Source organism: Rhagoletis zephyria, unplaced genomic scaffold (genome assembly GCF_001687245.7).
Source record: "Rhagoletis zephyria isolate East Lansing unplaced genomic scaffold, Rhagoletis_zephyria_1.1 Rzeph_scaffold_08640, whole genome shotgun sequence".
Taxonomy (NCBI): domain Eukaryota; kingdom Metazoa; phylum Arthropoda; class Insecta; order Diptera; family Tephritidae; genus Rhagoletis; species Rhagoletis zephyria.
The window spans coordinates 306-18,613 of record NW_016165720.1 but is presented as its reverse complement, the minus strand read 5'-3'; the positions used below and the strand labels follow the sequence as shown (position 1 = coordinate 18,613).

At 36.7% G+C, this 18,308-nt stretch overlaps 2 protein-coding genes across 4 annotated transcripts; both read right to left on the bottom strand.

Moving 5' to 3' along the window:
* Positions 1 to 467: 467 nt before the first annotated feature.
* On the bottom strand, positions 468 to 7,116 carry LOC108375219 (long-chain-fatty-acid--CoA ligase bubblegum-like). 3 transcript variants are annotated; one of them, XM_017631325.1, is made up of 6 exons: positions 6,982 to 7,116; positions 2,248 to 3,006; positions 1,755 to 2,158; positions 1,402 to 1,699; positions 1,037 to 1,327; positions 468 to 973 (listed from the first exon to the last, which is right to left on the bottom strand). In XM_017631325.1, exons 2-6 carry the CDS (start codon positions 2,944 to 2,946, stop codon positions 608 to 610), a joined length of 2,058 nt encoding a protein of 685 aa, XP_017486814.1. In that variant the 5' UTR covers positions 2,947 to 3,006; positions 6,982 to 7,116; the 3' UTR covers positions 468 to 607. The 3 variants fall into 3 exon arrangements, with proteins under 3 accessions (XP_017486814.1, XP_017486815.1, XP_017486816.1); XM_017631326.1 differs by having other exon boundaries at positions 2,248 to 2,978; XM_017631327.1 differs by having other exon boundaries at positions 7,049 to 7,067.
* Positions 7,117 to 15,392: 8,276 nt separating this feature from the next.
* LOC108375218 (long-chain-fatty-acid--CoA ligase bubblegum-like) lies at positions 15,393 to 17,873 on the bottom strand. The gene is made up of 6 exons (XM_017631324.1): positions 17,076 to 17,873; positions 16,616 to 17,016; positions 16,244 to 16,538; positions 15,892 to 16,182; positions 15,543 to 15,834; positions 15,393 to 15,476 (listed from the first exon to the last, which is right to left on the bottom strand). The coding sequence occupies exons 1-6, from the start codon at positions 17,784 to 17,786 to the stop codon at positions 15,403 to 15,405; spliced, it is 2,064 nt and encodes a 687-aa protein (XP_017486813.1). The 5' UTR covers positions 17,787 to 17,873; the 3' UTR covers positions 15,393 to 15,402.
* Positions 17,874 to 18,308: the final 435 nt, after the last annotated feature.

The window sequence follows — 18,308 nt, the reverse complement described above, 5'->3', positions numbered from 1 at the left end:
AAACCGGCTTTTAGATTTTATTGTGTAAGAGAGAAAAAAAAATCTTCTTTTTTAATTTCAAGTACCCTTTAGAAATTTATTTTTTCTTCATTTAGTTTAGATTTTATTGTTTAAAAAAGAAAAATATTTTTTTTTATTTTAATTTAGGGATGTTATAAAATTTTCTTTAACTGTTTTTTGTCTTATTTTAAATAAAAATATTTTTAATCTATTTAAATTTTTTTCGTATTATTTTTTCTATTTTAATTTTCTTTCATTTATAAATTTTTATTGTTTGAAAAAGAAAAAAACACAGATTTTTTAATTTAATTTAATTTTTAAAAAAACTTATTGTTGAAAGGCGAGCAGCATAATGCTAAGACCTCTTCGTTAGCAGATCTTTCAATTAGTCTTTCGAAAGACAGTAAAGAACTTTCAAGAGAGTTGACAGAATTGACAATTGTCTACGAAAAACATGACTACAAATCTAATAGTTTTTCTAGCATTTATTTTTGTTTTAATAATTTGGCAAAGAATTGCTCGATATACGCTATTTAACCTATTTTTTATCAGTTCATTTGTTGAAAGTGTTCAGAAATCCTAGATGAAATTTGGAAACATAAACAACCTACTGATAGATGCGATCTATAATAGCAGCATATTTTTGTAAAATTATTTTACGACGCGATTTCAGCGTGGGACCCAATTCGCCAGTTGGCACTGAAAAATCGTGTGGGAGTATGGCGAATTTTTGTACTTTTTGGGCGTTCGATAATGAACGTTGATTTGCGCGTTTCAGCGCCTCCTCTATAGCCGCCACAATCTTTGCATCAGGCTGCACCAACAAAGTGGTGTCATCGTACTCGCTAAGGTCCGCTGGTATATTTAAAACCTCTGACAAACGTGTATAGTTGAAACCCAATTCTTGAAGCCAAGCAATAGAATCGGGATGAAGTATGTCCAAAGGCATGCCGGTTGTCGAATCCATATCGGTCTGTAGAAGGATGAAGTGTTTTTATGAATTAGATTTTTTATAAAGCGCAATTTATAGACGCACCTTCAGTGTTAACAAAATCGATAGATATTTGCGTTGATCTCCAACGAGCAGCGCATTGCTCACGCATGGCAATTCTGCTTTTACTAAATTTTCGACATGTACGGGTGGTATGTTTTCGCCGCCTGCAGTGATGACCAACTCCTTGATGCGGCCAGTTATTGTCAGATTTCCAACGGAGTCTAGATACCCCAGATCGCCGGTTAAGAGCCAGCCATCTTCTGTGAGTATTTCAAGGGTCTTCTCCAACTCATTAAGGTAGCCCATCATGGTCGAGCGACTGCGAAGACAAACCTAAGAGCGATGCAAAAAGAAGCAAAATACACATTCGACATTCCTTCGAGCTTTTGTTCGACGACTTGACTCACCTCACCATGCCCGTCTTCATTTGGTTTGTAGATTTTTATTTCCACGCCGTCTAAGGCTTTTCCACAGCTGTACAAATTACCGTAGTCTAAATTCAAGACCGCAGCGCCACCCATTTCAGAGATTCCATAAGCCTCACAAAGCGGCATGTCCAGGCTAGTGAAAAATTTTTTCAATTCAGTTGTCACTGGTGCACCACCCACTATAATCCAGCTACATTGATCGAGGCCCAACGCATACTTGACTTGGTGTGTTAGCTTTGATGCCAACCACAATTTAAAAGAGTGCGTTGAATGGCTGCTGTAAAGTAAATTCTATATCAGCACCAATATTTTGAGAGAGAAATAATACTTACGGCTTATCGCTTTTACTCAGATAATGATCCAAAGTCACTTCTCGCGCCCAATCTAATGTGTAACGTGAAAATCTCGATGAGTTCGCTGTGACTTGCTTCAACTTTTCCTGCATCTTCTCGAAAACTCGTGGTACGCCGAACATGGACGAGGGACGCGCTTTGGCAAATGTTTTCGTCAACGAACCTTTGAGTGCGTCTTGATCGGCAAAGTAGATGCAAGAGCCCATCTCTAAACCTCGATAGACATCGAAAATCTGGGCGGCAATATGATTCAAAGGCAAGTAGGAGACGGATCTCTCGCCGGCTTTGCTGAAGTGACTGACAGAAGAAGCTATAAATTTGGCATTCATAATGACAGAGTCGTGAGAGAGCATTGTAGCTTTCGGAAAGCCTGTAGTACCAGACTGCAAAGATTTAAAATTAGTTATTTAGAATTTCGGACTGCAAGTTCGTACAATTTTTTTAAAGCGTAAGAAAGTATTAAATTTTTTACCGTAAAAATCAGAATCGCACACTCATTAGCGCCCACAGCGCGCTCACGTTGCGCCAGCTCCTCGCGCAACTGATCATCGTACTCCAGCGCTATCACATCAGTCCAGCGATAGTAACCCTCCTCCTTACCCACGAAATTCTCAAATGGGCCATGCAGCTGTATGACGGCACGCAAAAGTGGCAATCTCTCCTTCACCTCGCGCACTTTTGCCATTTGTTTGGCATCATCCACAACACAAACGGTAGCCTGGGAGGTTTCCAGCGCATGCTGTACCGCTTCTGGCGAACTGCTCGGATAAATACCGGCCACAATGCCATTAGCGCGCAACGCAGCAATCTCTGCATAATACCATTCGGGGCAATTGAAAGCCAGCATGCCAATGGATGAGCGTGGCTGTAGGCCAACATGCAAGAGCATGAGCGCTGTCTGCTCCACATGACGTTCGTATTCTGCGTAGGTGACAGTAGCTGAAGTAGCGTTGGGATCTAAGGGCTCACTGGCGTAGACAAGCGCAGGTAGGTCGGCATAACGTGTGCAGCGGTCGTGAAAAAAATGCGGTATGCTCTGTGGTTCAGTGGCAGCGACACCCTGTTTGCCGATGCGCAGTTTGACCGGTTCGTAGAGCGATGTGGAGATATAGCTGCTGGCGGGCTTAACAGAATTCACACAAGTGGCGACATCCGAGCTTTCTTTCATCATTTTGTTGAGATTGTAATTGCAATATTTTGTTCCTATTTTGGGGATGTTAGTTGTTATCGGCTGTGTAAATTTTTGTATTGAAAACCAACACAAAAGGAAATTAATTTCTAATAATTTACTAAAATCTGCTAAGCACTTTGATTTTTCTAAAAAAAAAATCATTTTTTATTACTTTTAATTACTCGGAATGGCTTCTAGAATTCCATGGCAGCTAAATAAGGTCCACGTAAATACGGCAAACTCACTCTATTCTACCAGACAGATCGATTCTTACTAAGTATCGGGGCAAAATGGAAAATTAGAAAATTAGTGATGTAACATGTTGCCCAAACTAAGGATAAATTTACCGATTCCTCAGTTAATATTCTGGCAAAGGGATCTCTACCATACATTTATAACTCTTCTAATTTGGAAATCAGATATAGAAAGACTCTAAATAAGTTGGCCGCGATATTTCCGACATGTATAATGCAGTCGGTTACGTGTAGTTTGGTAGCAGCCGTACGAGGTGGGAAGTGAAGTTAGAAAAAGGGCTGCATAAAATTAAATTTTGCAGGCAGCTGATGTCCACCCCAAAGAGTTTGTCGAAAGTGTTGATGAAATACGAAACGAGTTATATAACCCTTTATCTAGCGAAATCTGGCCAGCTGTGAAGGAAATGCCTAGATGAGGCCCCCTCGTCGTACTGCGGTAAAAGGGATACGTAACGCTATTAAGTCGTACCGCATTGGTGCCTAAAGGATAGTATTTGGGCAGGACACCTATGGACTTCGCCACTTTGCATTATCTGGCAGTAGGCCAAAAGTTACAACAGGAAATCCTCTGCCCAGCGAATTTATCAGCCATGCAATTGCCTATAATTTCACAGTGTCCTGGAACCCAAATCAACTGGATTTAAAGATAATTTGTGGTGATCGAGAGGGGGGTCTTGCCTTCGCCTAACAGTTTGTATGTATGTACCATGAGCGATCCTAGGTCCATGATTTTGGCATGACTATCTGAGTAGATATTTGCCTTCTAGTCGGTTATACACTGGATTTTGACAGAAAACAACTCCTCCAACTAAGCCACCGAAGTTCAATGCATCCGTGAGGATGCTGACGGCAACTCCGTGGACTGTAAAGGCCGCCACTCTACTCTTCAATCACCTTAAGGGATATCATTAGAGAAGTAACCGTTCGAAGACAGCCGCGAAATGGACAAGTCTGTTTCTTCCGATATGATGTGGAAATTTCCAAGGATTTCCAAGTACTAAAGAATTGGATTAAAGTTAACACCAGAGCTAGCTTTGGCTGCCTTACCCTTAAAGTCAACAGTACAACACTGAGCCTAGAGCTAAGTGCTATAGTACGAGGAGCGCACAGCTCTTCACTGATGCCAACAAGGGCGGCCACGCGTTCCACAGTGGTTCGAATAGCAGAACTGGAAGTCAAAATTTTATTTTGTTTTTAAATTACTTAATGATACTCGGATTCCATTCCTGACAATATATTTAAATAGAAATTGTATTTATTAAAGCAATAAACATATGGAAAGAAAGAAAAAGCTAAGGTAACGCCCTAGCTACCCAGCTAGCAAAATTGCCAGAAATCTGTTAGATATCCCTCAGACTCGTCGGCAAAAAAGTAAGAAATCTATATGATTTTAGCCGATATCGGTCAGAGAGGCGTGTGGAGAGGTTGACAGGAAGTCTAGCCGACACAACGTAGGAAATTCTGACTTAATTACCGCCGATTCTGACGGATATCTAACAGATGTCTGCCCAAATAACCATGGAAAATAAGAATTATAAGACGTGTATGCCCGAAATCGGAGATAATTCGATCAGACATATCGGATGAGGAAATAAATCAAATTCTCCAGACATTTCGCCCAGAAATCTGTGCGAAACCTGTAAGACTTCTTCTCTAAATAGTCAACTTTTTATTCCGACTTGTCTGATATCAGAAATTGTAGGGTAAATGTGCTAGCTGGGTACTTAAAACCCACTTTGCTAGCCTAAAATTGAATTTGCCAAAAAACTGTACACTCAAAATCTTTCTAAGAAATCTATTAAAAACATCAAATTGGTTTAAGAAACTTTGTTGCACAAAGTTTAAGACTTGGATTTATAGAATTTTTGTTAAAGGACCAACTATGTTTTTTATAAAAAAAAAAAACTAAAATCAAATTATAATAAAATAAAAACATAGTCAAAACTTGCTAATGTGTGGGTGTTGCATAGTTATGATACTTATTCATTAAAGAATCATCTGCTATATTTAATTATTTTAAAAACTATTAAAAACTAAAGTCATTGTTATTATGAGTTGAAAATAAAATAAAAATCCTAATATAATTCGAACTACATACATATATAAACACAACCGAACTTTAAATAACTAATGTCTTACGGAAACACTAATAAACTTTTAACAAATTTGTAATCGTCATAAGAATAATTTTTGAACAAAAAAATTTCATATATGAAGGGTTAAGACTTTTTAAAATCTTCATCTGCCACATTGCATCCGTAATTTTTAGTTTTTGATAAACGACTTTAGATTTGTACTCATTCAGCGACCCAGAAACCCCCCATATACCCAGCTTCATAGAAGTCTATTAGTTCTTTAACATTTTTTGCCCGCCATATTGGATCCGCCATTTTGAATTTTCAGTAAGTGACTCCAGATTCGTAATCAGCGACCCGAAAATCCACTAGAGAAGAAGTGGTGTAAAAATCCATGAAACAGCATTTGTTTAAATAGTTTCGTCCAGCTACAAATTGCGATCCGAACCACTGTGCGTTCTAGCTTCCCAACTAAAGTAAAATACTTTTCTAGTCAATGGCTAGATTATAGTTTTGGATAAAGACCCTTTCTCTTCCCCGCAGCGCTTTCACAGTGTTATAAAGCAACATATTACTTTTTTTTTACTCGATCTTCAATATACTTTCAAGGTACATACATACATATCTATCAGAGCAAGTCGTCGGCAGCTAGCAATTTAGCTTCCCCTGCATAAAATTCTACAGAGTGTCTTAAAGATTTCCTCTGGCGATAAGTTGCACGTCGTCAGCGCAGACAATAATCCAACAATCGCTCCCTTTCAGGTCCTCTAGAACGTCGTTTACTACGGCGATGCAGGGAAAGGGTTAGATAATGCCTCGTCGCTACAGGGTACCACTACCGACTCTGATACGATCGAGGCTTTTTCTATCACCACTTAGGTAGCAAATTATTAAAAGCCCCCTCGATATCAGAAAATGTATTAACTACAAATTCTTTATTCTTAAAGCCTGATCTCTTTGGGCATGAATGCAACTGATCGAATACAAGATTGTGCCAATCGAGATGAGAGGAACCGGGTGTAACATCATTAAATTGACACAATGAGGGAGAAAAGCATAATTTTGAATAGTTAAGAAGAGGAACAAGCGAACATGTGATGCCAATCTTCAGCCACTTAAATTTGATCGTATATTCGGTAAAAGAACATTATTTTAGATTTCTAGTTTAGGAATGCCGATAGTGTGCTTCCTTTTTGAAAGGGCAAACACATAATTTAAAGCGAAGGTTTGCTTTCAACTGCTTGGAGAAATTCCTTTGAAGGCCAATTGCTAGAAAGATTGCTTGATTTCAGTTCCAAAGTAGATATGAACAAGAGGTAAATAGTCCACCAACTACCAAAAATTCATATTTTCTTTTTAAGTACGTTTATAAATAGATAAATAAAAAATCGACAAAAACGGGATTAGCGGTCCGTATAATGCACCACCTTTGTTTCCCTACATCGTGGATTTAGATCAAATGGTAGGTGGGAGCGCGCTGGAGACTTTTTCCAACAGAACTGTGCGATAAGATTTACTTTCACTGATCTTTTTTATTATTTTCAGAAAACTTTTACACTAATAAATCAATCTGCTAAATGGTGCTACTATTTTTGTTTTCAGATTATAAATTTTTAGAGCCACTAAAAACAACTCGAGTGCCACAAAATGCAATTACTGAAGCTTCATTTAGTTTGTTAATTTTCACTTTTGTTTCACTTCCTTACGTATGTGTATATGTATATAAAATTATGATCCTTTATATTAAGATTTTTTTATTAAACGCCCAGCTACTTTAATTAACACGCGCGCAACTGCAATGTTCGACAATTGAAAATGTTTTGAAACCTAAAATCAGGGCGCACGATTACTTATTAGTTAATGTCAGAACTCTGCTAGCGCATACTGATTACATTCTACAAGAGTTTATCAGTTAGGCTGGACAAAAAAAAAATACAAACATATGCACATACATACATGCATAGATGCGTAAAAAAAAATAAAAAATAAAATAAATCATAACTTTTTGCTTTTTTCGTTTAAATACAAATCTCATTTAGCATCAACATTTGAAGCCAAGTGTGTAGTGCGTAGCAAAATAGTCTGCGAAGGACAAGAGTACAAAACATACAGCTCTTATCAGTGGCAACAACAACGGTCATACATCATGCTAACACTAGGAGTGTTGTTGTTGCTCTTCTTACTTCGGTTCTTATTCAAGCATCATGTTCAGTGATAAGACAACGATTTACGAGTGCATAGATCTTTGAATAGGCTCAATAAGATTGTGGTCGAAGGTTCGTATGGCTGGTATCAATTAAAAAAAAAATAAAAATAGATTATAATGTCAAAGATTTCTATGAATTATACATACATACATATGTACATACAACGGTTCTTTGGCCGCCCCACATTAGGAACAGTATTGCCACTCAGTCATGTATGTTTCCAACCAAAAAACCTCAAAATCTACGAAAAATAAAGCCACTCTTTGAACCAAAAGCGCTTCGCAAAAAATGGGCCGCCCAACAGTCTGCCACCAAGACTCCATCGATGTTTGATTCCTCTCTCCGTAACTAACTAGAAAGTGAATTTTGAATTTTTAGTTATAGCTTTTTTATTTCATTTCAACTTAACGCCGTTTTAATTTAAACCCGTTTGCCGACCTTTGAAGCGCATCCGCTTTTGGATTAGGTGTCCGCTTTGAAGGCATATTCAAACCGGGTTTTGAAGACCGCATGCTCTAAGCAAAGATAAAAGATAAAAAATCTCCATATCTTTTGCTTTTCCGACCCAAAAAATTATTTTGTTTTAAAATTTTGTGTATATAGAATTATGTACTCGGAAAATAAACTTTTGATGTTTTTAAAAATCCAATAAATTCGAATGTGCATGGAAGTACGAAAGCTACCCCTTGGAGTCCATGGTCAGGTTAGCCCTTCATATTCTGTAGCTTGTAAAAAAAAAACGTAATACTCATTTGCAATAACTTCAAAAAAGACTTTCTTCTCTTCCAAAAAAAAAAAACTTTGCGAAAGAAGGTGATATGCAAATACATATTTTGTCGCAATTCACAATAAGAACTAAACTTTTTGATTTCGGTCCTAAAATAGCCTCGCTAAATTCTAGAGGATTCTTTGATAAAAAAAAAAAAAAATGTAGAAAAAATGTNCTTCGGTCCTAAAATAGCTTCGCCAAATTCTAGAGGATTCTTTGATAAAAAAAAAAAATGTAGAAAAAATGTGGTTAACGAAGGAAACTCGTAAATAAACCGGTTTTCCATACAAAATTAAGTAAGTTTACGTGGTTACGAGGCATTTAAGCGTTTATATGAATTGCCATAATAAGTTTTGTGAGAACAGGTACCTTTTATAAAAATCAATGAACGATTTCGGAAGTTATGAATTTTCTAAAGTTTTTTACCAGAATAACTTCGATGATATTTCACCGAAAATCTGAATCTGTTGGATTAGATTCACTTTGAGGTTTCAAGAGTTTATCTCGGCCTTTCATTACAGTCGAGAAAATGTTTAATTTGTCTCTTTATAAAAAATGTCATAACTTCATAATTTTTGTATTGATCTGAAAGAATTGTACCCAGTTTTGCGAAGTAATACTAAACGAAACTATTTGCTTTTGAAATTTTGGCAAATGATGTTGTAGAAGTAAAAAAAAAAATAATAAAACCTGGTGTAAATTTCAGATTTATTCCAAAAGGTATCCACATGCAGAATTCCACTGTACTCACAAAAATTATTATTATTTTGATTATTATTATATATATATGTATACATATTATATATATACATATATATTATATACATATTATATTATATATATTATTATTCTTAAGTGAAAAAATAAAATTCAAATATTAATTATTATCTTTAATCTTTATTGGTTAAACTCGAAAAATAAAAACCATTGTAAATTACAGTAGGACGTACGAACACAAATACATCAATATAGCTAAAACTGTTTTACGACGGTTACAACTTATTGATTTAAAAAAAAAATAAAAATTATTATTATCCGTCCCTGCACCTACCATTAACGTAACTTTCACATATAATTTCTTAGGTCATTATCGGTAAAAATTATCGAAAACAATTTAAATTTAATCTAAGGTTTACCAATCCCACCCGGGTGACCTTTCAGAATTTGATTTCGTGATTACTCAAGACGATTTGTTCCAACCTAAAAATGCTTTCTGCTCACTGAACAAAATTTCGAACTCATTCAGAAAATTAAAAAAATAATAATTTTTTTATTCAAATTACTACTTTTATAAACTTTTTCATTTTATATATATACGCCGTTTACCGGTACCCACCCATGATTCAATAATAAAAGTTTTCTCGCTCCCTCTTGACAAAATCGGTTCCCTTAGCAAGGCACTGTGTGTGGGTTCGTGTGTGTGTGCAAAGCTTTTGTAGGGGAGCTAAGGGAGTGTCAAAACTCTAATGTCACTAGTGAGCAAACCTTTAATTATTGAATCATGGTACCCACTCTTTTATGAAAGTGTAGCTCATTAACTGACAAAAACCATATCAGACAAAATTTCAAACTTTGTACGGCAATTACGAAACTAGACAAACATTAATAAAATTTATGGGCTTTTTAATTAGATTCCTTATAAACATTCTTAGTATGCAGTCCATTAAATTTTAGTAGAACAAAGTGCAAACTTTAAATAGCTCCCTGTAGGGAAACGAACTAGTGTGGAACTGGTTCCGATCTAGTGCGTTTGGAACCATGACTGGTACGCGTTAATTCTCTTTTGCATGCTAGCGACTGGCGAATTTAACATTGCGATGTCCTACGAAGTGTCCCGTTGCATCCCTTTCGCCCTAGTTCCGAACCAGTTCCAAATTCGACAGGTGAGATCTAGTTCGTTCTGCATCCCCTTTTCTTTAGTTCCAAACCAGTTCCTAATTCGACAGATGAGATCTAGTTCGATCTGCATCCATTTTTTATAGTTCCCAACCTGTTATAAATTCGTCACCTTAGATCTACATTTCTAATCAGGCTTGTCGAAACATTTCCCTTCTATATTAAATACGATCGGTTGAAGGAAGGACAATACAATCACAAATGTTTAAACGCATTTATTAAAAATTTATAAACCACATTAGTAGTAGTAGTAGTATTAAACTTAAGTAGTAAGTAAAAAACAAAAGTGCGTTCTGCTTAAAAGTAAAAATATTAGTTCACTTTGTCTTACTTGTCTAAATTTAAGCATATTGATTTTTAAGTAAATTCAGTTCTTTTTAAGCTTATATGTATATGAAGTACTTCGAAAGTTTTTGTCGTACTTAACTTAAATAAGATATACATACAGTCAGTCAATAAAGTGTAGGTACAGTGAAGTTTTTACAATACCGGCAACTATTTTTTAAATATTTTATTTTTCCCTAATTTTTTATAAAAATATGGTTAATTCTACACCAAAAACCCCAAAAATCAGAGTTCCAAACCTTATGCAAAATTAAAGAAAACTCTGCGAATTTCCATCCAAGTATTGCAATTTACACTCTTTAGAAAAAAGTTAAGTACTCAGTTATTAGCCCATTCAATTTTAGTATAACAAAGTGCAAGTTTGAGGTAGCTAGGACTTACCATTGATATTTAGCAATTTTTTTTTGTTGTTTGGTAAGTCCTAGCTTCCTCATACTTGCACTTCATTATACTAAAATTGAATGGGCTAAAAAACTTTTTCTAGAGAGCGTAAATAGAAAGTGAATTATTTTAATGAAATTTTGCAGAATTTTCTTAAATTTTGCACAAGGTTTGGAACTCTGATTTTTGGGGATTTTGTTGTAGAATTGACCATATTTTTATAAAAAATTACCGAAAACTAAAATATTTAAAAAATAGTTGCCTGTATTGTAAAAAATTCGTTGTACCTAAACTTTATTGACTGACAGTATTAAGGTAGCTGTGCTGGATTGCATAAAAAAAAATTTATTTGTCTTTTCTTAAAAAAAAGTAGCTCTGGTAGCTTGCATTTTTAAATAAATTTAGTGAGAAAGTGGTAATTATTTCGACACTTTTTTTAAATGACTCTTTTTCCGCAACTGCATTGCCTTTCTCAATTGTCCTTCAGGATCTTGGCCTTTACCACCACCACACCCTTATAAAAGGAATAAGATCCAAACCTTTCAGGTCAAAATTTCAGTAGGTTGCGTCTGTATGGCCTTTTCAATTTTACAAGTTATCATTATTTTTAAGTGGAAAAATAAAGCTTTAAATTAATGATAATCTCTGCGCGAAAAAATAAAAATCATAAAATAATCATTATTTGTAATCCCAAAAATAAAAATCAAATAATAATTATTTCCGTTTGAGCGAAAAAATAAAACTCAATAATAATTCATAAAATAATGATTAAATGCTGATTTGAATTATTTTACTCATAATGATTACCTTCCCTGCTTTTAAAATTTAAAATAAAATAGTTTAGTGAAAGTACCACATTTCACTGCTTTTGGACTAGTGCGGAACTAGTTACTATCGGACTGGGTCGTTTTTGGCGAAAAAGAACTAGTACTGAAATAGAAATCTGGTTCACTAGTTCGTGTTTTCCCTAACGGGCTAGGACTTATTCTTGATTTTTGGGATTTTTTTATACCCGAACGCACGTGTGCACAAGGGTATATTAAATTTGTTCACATAACGGTTGTTTGTAACAGCCAAAAAGGAATCAAGAAAGATGTAGACAAATGTAAACATAAATGTTCAGAATGAATATAGAAGTCCGTCCGTCTGTCCGTCTTTCCGTCCGTCCGTGTACACGATAACTCGAGTAAAAATTGAGATATCTCAACGAAATTTGGTACTTATATAGGTTACCCTTTATCCAAGGTAGGTTGCTATTGAAAATGGTGCGAAATTGGACTGTAACCACGCCCCTTCTAATATATGTAACGGTATTTTCGAAAAATGCAAAAACTACCAGATTTCAGTAAATATTTGATTCAAATTGTTCAAAATAAGTATGTGAGGTAGAATTTTGGTATGAAATAATATTATTATGAAATTATTGGAAAAGGGGCGTGACCACGCCCACTTATGACGAAATACTGTATCTTAGTAGCCGCTTCATCAATCCGTACCAAACTCGGTACGAGCCTTGCCTAAGGCCTAGCTAAGAAATCTGTTGAAAATCATTGAAATCGGGCAATAGCCACGCCCACCTTCCTTATAACGGTAATTTACAGAAACACGAAAACTGCGATAAATCAGCAACTACTGAAGCTAATTGACTCAGAATCGATTATTGCAATGACCACTGAGCAGAAAACTAGATTATTATAAATTTTTGGATTTTGGGTGTGGCTTCGCCCACTTATCACCAACAAATTTGTATCTCGGTAACCGACTTATCAATTACTATCAAACTGGGTGCATTTATGTAATAAACTTGTTACGAAAAAGCTATTCGTTGAAAATTATTCAAATCGGACTAAAATTGCACCGGCTTCCCGTATAACGGATATACGAAAACTCCGATATTTCAATAACTGAGGACGTTCATTTGCTCCAAGTTAATACTTACAACAATCCTTTAACAATAAATAAGACTGTTATAGACTTTAAGGTAGTTTAAAGAAAGTTGGAACGACGAAAGTGGATACCTGCACCGGGTATATGAAATTCGGGTTCGTCCGAACTTATACTTCTTTACTTGTTTTATTTAGAGTATTCATCATATTGTATTTAATTGTGGATATAAATACTTTAGCAAAACTCAAAGAAAAAGCCAGCTCCCCCAGAAAGGTTAAATAGTCACCCCTTATTTTGTTTACAATTCATTTATGTAAATTAAAATTACAATGCATCAAAAGCGGGCTGAGTAATGCAATATTACAACAAACATCAGAAATACTCTGGAAAATTACGCTGTGTCATTCCGTGTCTGCACGTTGGTTGTATGGCGATAACGCATCGCTTGCGTAGGTCGGAAGATGTAAATAGATTGTAAACATGACTTGGCATTTTTATTTGAATGAAAAACGCTTACATACATATGCTGTTCTTTTGGTGCAAGCTAAAAAAAAATCAGCTGTTCGGTGTGTTGGGCGTTAATCAATTACTTTCTTAATCATCTTGTTATTTGGTTTAAATATTAATTGCAATTAAATTTTTGACTGCGCATTGTAATTAAACTTATAATTGGACAAGGCTATTAATTTAATAGCAATTGCTTTTCTTACAAAGACTTTACTACATTATCGGCCGTCCGATGATATCTTATGCCTCCGCAAGTTGGTCGAGCTCTAAAATATTGTTTAGAACAATCCTCGAAGGTTAGAGCATTAAAATTCCGACTTCACTTTTTCCACATTTTTGGACAACAACAGCCTCCAAATAGAGGCTTACAACTGTGAATATATGACGGTATGCTTCAAAAGAACAATCATTATGCCGAATTTCCACTAGGCTTTAAAATGAGCAAACAAAAATATTTTCTTTTTTTAAGCAAAAATGGGCTTATTAAAATAATGCCAAGTGAAAATGCGGCACTTTTTCCCTGAGTGAGGTGATTTTGAAAACAAAAATATTTTTTCCGCCGAATGTATGTATATTTTTCGTGGGTATTTGCGGTCGAATCTTAAAGTGCAATATATGTTCTTGTCTCGAGGAGATTTTTTTTTGTTCCAAAGTTCATTGACCCAATTACTTCTTGTACTTACACATCAGATCACAGGTTTTATCGCCCTACCGTACAACCCTTATGCCAGTAAATCAAACCTTCCCGAAAATCATTAAACCATTCCATTCGATGGAAATTTCTAAGATTTTGTATGACCGAACATACATACATATTTCATCACAGATATAACCGACATTTACAGTCAAATCTAAAGTACGATATATAGAGGATCCTGTCTCGAGGATTTGTTTTTCGATTCCAAAGTGCTTACCCATCAAATCTCAGTATCGTACCATCCTAATGCTAGTAAATTAAAGCTGGCCAAAATCATTACATTTGTCCTAGGAATACTTCCATCCTTCGATTATTCCACGAGATCTATTTATAAAATGTATTGCCGTCTATAGGTGTCACCGAAAAATGTAAACACTTTTCTTGTTCGCCTGTAGGGTAGTACGGTCTAATGTATGTACATTAGGGTGGTCCCTAAAAAATCAAATCAACGATTTTGCTCAGTCTCACCCCTCCCTCAATCGGTAATACATACCACGGGCACATATTTCACATATAAATTGTGGTCCCGATTGGAGACGTTTAAGGCGTATCGCGGAGGAGGCACAGTTCAGATTCCCCCATGGAGACTCAAAACAATAAAATTAATTTTTTTTTCATCTAATGCCCAAAATCGATATTACTATAGTTGAAGGTATCACATATACATTTTTGTCCCGATTGGAGTCGGTTAGGTCGTTTTCATAGGGTAATCTGAATTTTTTACCCCTGTGCGACACGTCTTAACCGCCACCAATCGGGGCCAAAATTTATATGTGATATCTTCGACCATAGCAGCATCGACGTAGGGGTTGAGGTTTAGGAAATCTGATGTAAAACTTGGTTTTCGATATTTAAGGCCCCCCCTAATGTACATATGCATTTCTCGACAATATGTTTGATACTTTATCGCACATTATTTTATTATTTATTATTTGTTATTTTATTATTTTATTATTTATTATTACCCAAATACACACATAAGTGTTATTCTCTTGCTATATCGTCATTTAAATCGGTACCTATCAATCATAAGCGTGTCGTTATTGACAAATTTAACGAAATATTTATCGGTGTGGCCTTTGATTGTGGATACTTACTCGATACACATTATTTTTTATCGATATTTCCATACATTCGATTATTGATTGTATGTCGAAACCGCTATACATTTTCAGCTACTATTACACAATTAAATCGGTCGATAAGTTATTGAACTCAATTTTGTCGATGTTTTTAAATAAGCCAATAATTATCGGAATCGTTAACAAGAATATCGACGTGTTTAACTAAATTATTACCGGAAATTGCATATCTACATATCGATTTCTTTACTAGGCACTGTGGTATCAATATCAGCCTCATCCGATACTGATTCCATGTTCGCTTCTTTGCCACAGAGATTAAAATTCGAGTTATAAAATATTTTCACTTATTCAGTTTATTGATACAGCCTCTCGATAACATTAGCATATTTCTTTAAAATTACGCTACGCCGGGACTTCAAGGTTGGACCTGCAATGTAAAAGAAAATTGCATTTCAATAACGCCATTAAACTCACGTCCAAGCCTCCAACCTACCTATTTCGCCTGTTGGTATTGAGAAATCGTGTGGCAACAGCGCAAATTTCTGTACCTTCTGCGCATTGGACAGGGCATTTCGGTTGGCACGCTTTATGGCCTCTTCAATGGCCACCACAACCTTCGGGTCCGGCTGCACTTCAACGGTCGCAGCATCGAATTCTTCCAACTTCGTGGGTATACGTAGAACTTCAGAGAGGCGTGTGTAGTGAAGCCCCAGCGATTGGAACCAGGCAACGGCTGCTGGTTGTAGAGTGTCCAAAGGCAATCCAGTTTGGGTATCCATATCGGTCTAGAGCAGAGGTGCAAACAACACTCTTATGATTAAGGCACTTATCGATTTACTAACCTTAAATGTAAGCAATATGGTGAGGTACTTTCGTTTGTCGCCAACAAGTAAGGCATTACTGATGCATGGCAATTCTGCCTTCACCAAATTTTCCACGTGCACTGGCGGTATATTCTCACCACCTGCCGTAATGACCAATTCCTTCAAGCGACCGGTTATAATAAGGTCACCATTTTCATTAATATAACCAATATCGCCTGTGTGAAACCAGCCATCTGCATCAAGAGCCTCATTCGTTTTCTCTTGCTCCTTCAAGTAGCCCATAAAAACGTATCGACCACGAAAACAGATCTGCGAATGCATTTCTGTGAACAATTTTACTTGCTAAAACCTACGTACGTTTCCAGCTTACCTCACCATGTTCTTCCGCAGCAGTCTCATCGATTTTCACTTCCATGCCTCTGTATGGTTTGCCAGCGCCCTCTACTTGCCGAGATTCTAGTACCATAGTAGCAGCGCTGGTAGTTTCGGAGAGACCGTAAGCCTCATGTATTGGCAGGTCTATACTCAGGAAGAACATCTTCAAGTCTTTGGAGACAGGTGCGCCGCCAGAGCTGACTATATCGCAGCAATTCAGACCCATGGCGGCTTTAATTTTTCCTGTTATACGTGAAGCCAACCAATATTTGATGGAAGCGGGTGGTTTACTAAAAATTTCAACTGCATTATTTAGGTGAGCTAATTTAAAATAAATGTAGCGAAATTTTTTTATACTAAAACTTACCCTCTTCCGTCGTGGTTCAGGTAGCACTGTAACATTGTATTCCGGGCGTAATTCAGTAGTAGTCGCGCCAACCAAGAGGACTCTGATTCGACTTGCTTCAGGCGTTCTTGCATCTTCTCGAAGACACGTGGCACTGCGAAGAAATATGTTGGGCGCACCATAGTCAAAGTTTTCACCAGAGTTCCTTTGAGCGCATCACGATCTGCAAAATAGACGCAGTTACCACTACGTGCGCTCACAATAATGTCGAACATTTGCGCGGCAATGTGACACAGTGGCAAGAAGCTGACACCAACCTCCGAACCCTCTTTGAAGTCTACATTGAGTGGTAAGGCTTTGGCGTTTAAGATGATATTATCATGGGAGAGCATTACAGCCTTCGGCAACCCAACTGTGCCAGACTGTGTACCATAGGTTAGTAACAATATTGAGGAAACATCATTTTTCGAAAACTACTCACAGTGAATACTAGCATCGCACACTCATTAGCCGCTATATTGAGTTCGCGTTTCAATAGTTCTTCCTTCAGCTGCGCATCGAATTCCATAGCCATTAAGTCAGCCCAACGATAGTAACCCTCCTCGCGACCTACATACTCTTCAAATGGTCCTTGCAACTGTATGACAGCGCGCAACTGTGGTAAACTTCCTCTCACCTCGTGCACCTTTGCCATCTGCGTCGCGTCGTCGACCACACAGACGGTCGCCTCCGCTGTTTCGAGCGCATGACGCACTGCTTCCGGTGAACTGGTCAGATATAAGCCGGACGCCACAGCGCCACAACGCAAAGCGGCCATTTCGGTATAAAACCATTCGGGGCAATTGAAGGCGAGTATGACAGCGGTGGTGCGTGGACGCAAACCGACATGCATCAGCGCGAGTGCTACCTTTTCCACATTGCGTTCGTATTGTGCATAAGTGACGGTCGTCCAAACTGGTGTGGTGGGGTCGGTGCTATTGTTGTTGGTATCATTGGCAAAAACTAGCGCGGGTAGATCAGCATAGCGACGACAGATTTCGTGAAAAAAATGTGGTATGGTTTGTGGTGCGCTGGAGGTAAGTCCCTCTTTGCCAATGCGCAGCTTCACTGGTTCGCTGAGGGAAGTCGATGTGTAGCTGGTGGCAGGTTTGAGGATACTCGGCGATGTTGTAACGGTTTCGGTATGGTTCATAATTGTAGATTAACGTGTTGCAGGCTAGTTGGAGAGGACGGATGTGTATTGAGAACAGAGGTCGCGTCAGATCATAGAAGAAAATGATTTTGTCTAAAATAAGAAAAAAGATATAAAGTAATTAAATTAATTTAAATTGAATTGAGGTGAACTGGCTTTAACATCCCAGCACCGCTTAATTATAGAGTTGCCACCTGTTTGAAAGTTGAAGTTTAAGTAAATTTATAAAATAGGAAGAGGTTTGAATCGGTTTACAGCCCAAAATATTTTTGTTGAAGGTTGCCACCTGTTTGAAAATTTCAATTTATTTTAATTAATATTATTAAATTTTAATTTATTTTAAATGCAGTTTTCGCGGATATATTGCTAGAGGTCTAATTAAAATTATAGAAAAAAAATATGGAGTTGCCACCTGTTTGAAAGTTGAAGTTTAAGTACAATTTTAAAATAGAGCAAATACCACAATATGGCTGTCAAAATGAAGACGTTTAAATCGGCTTACAGCCCAAGATATTTTTGTTT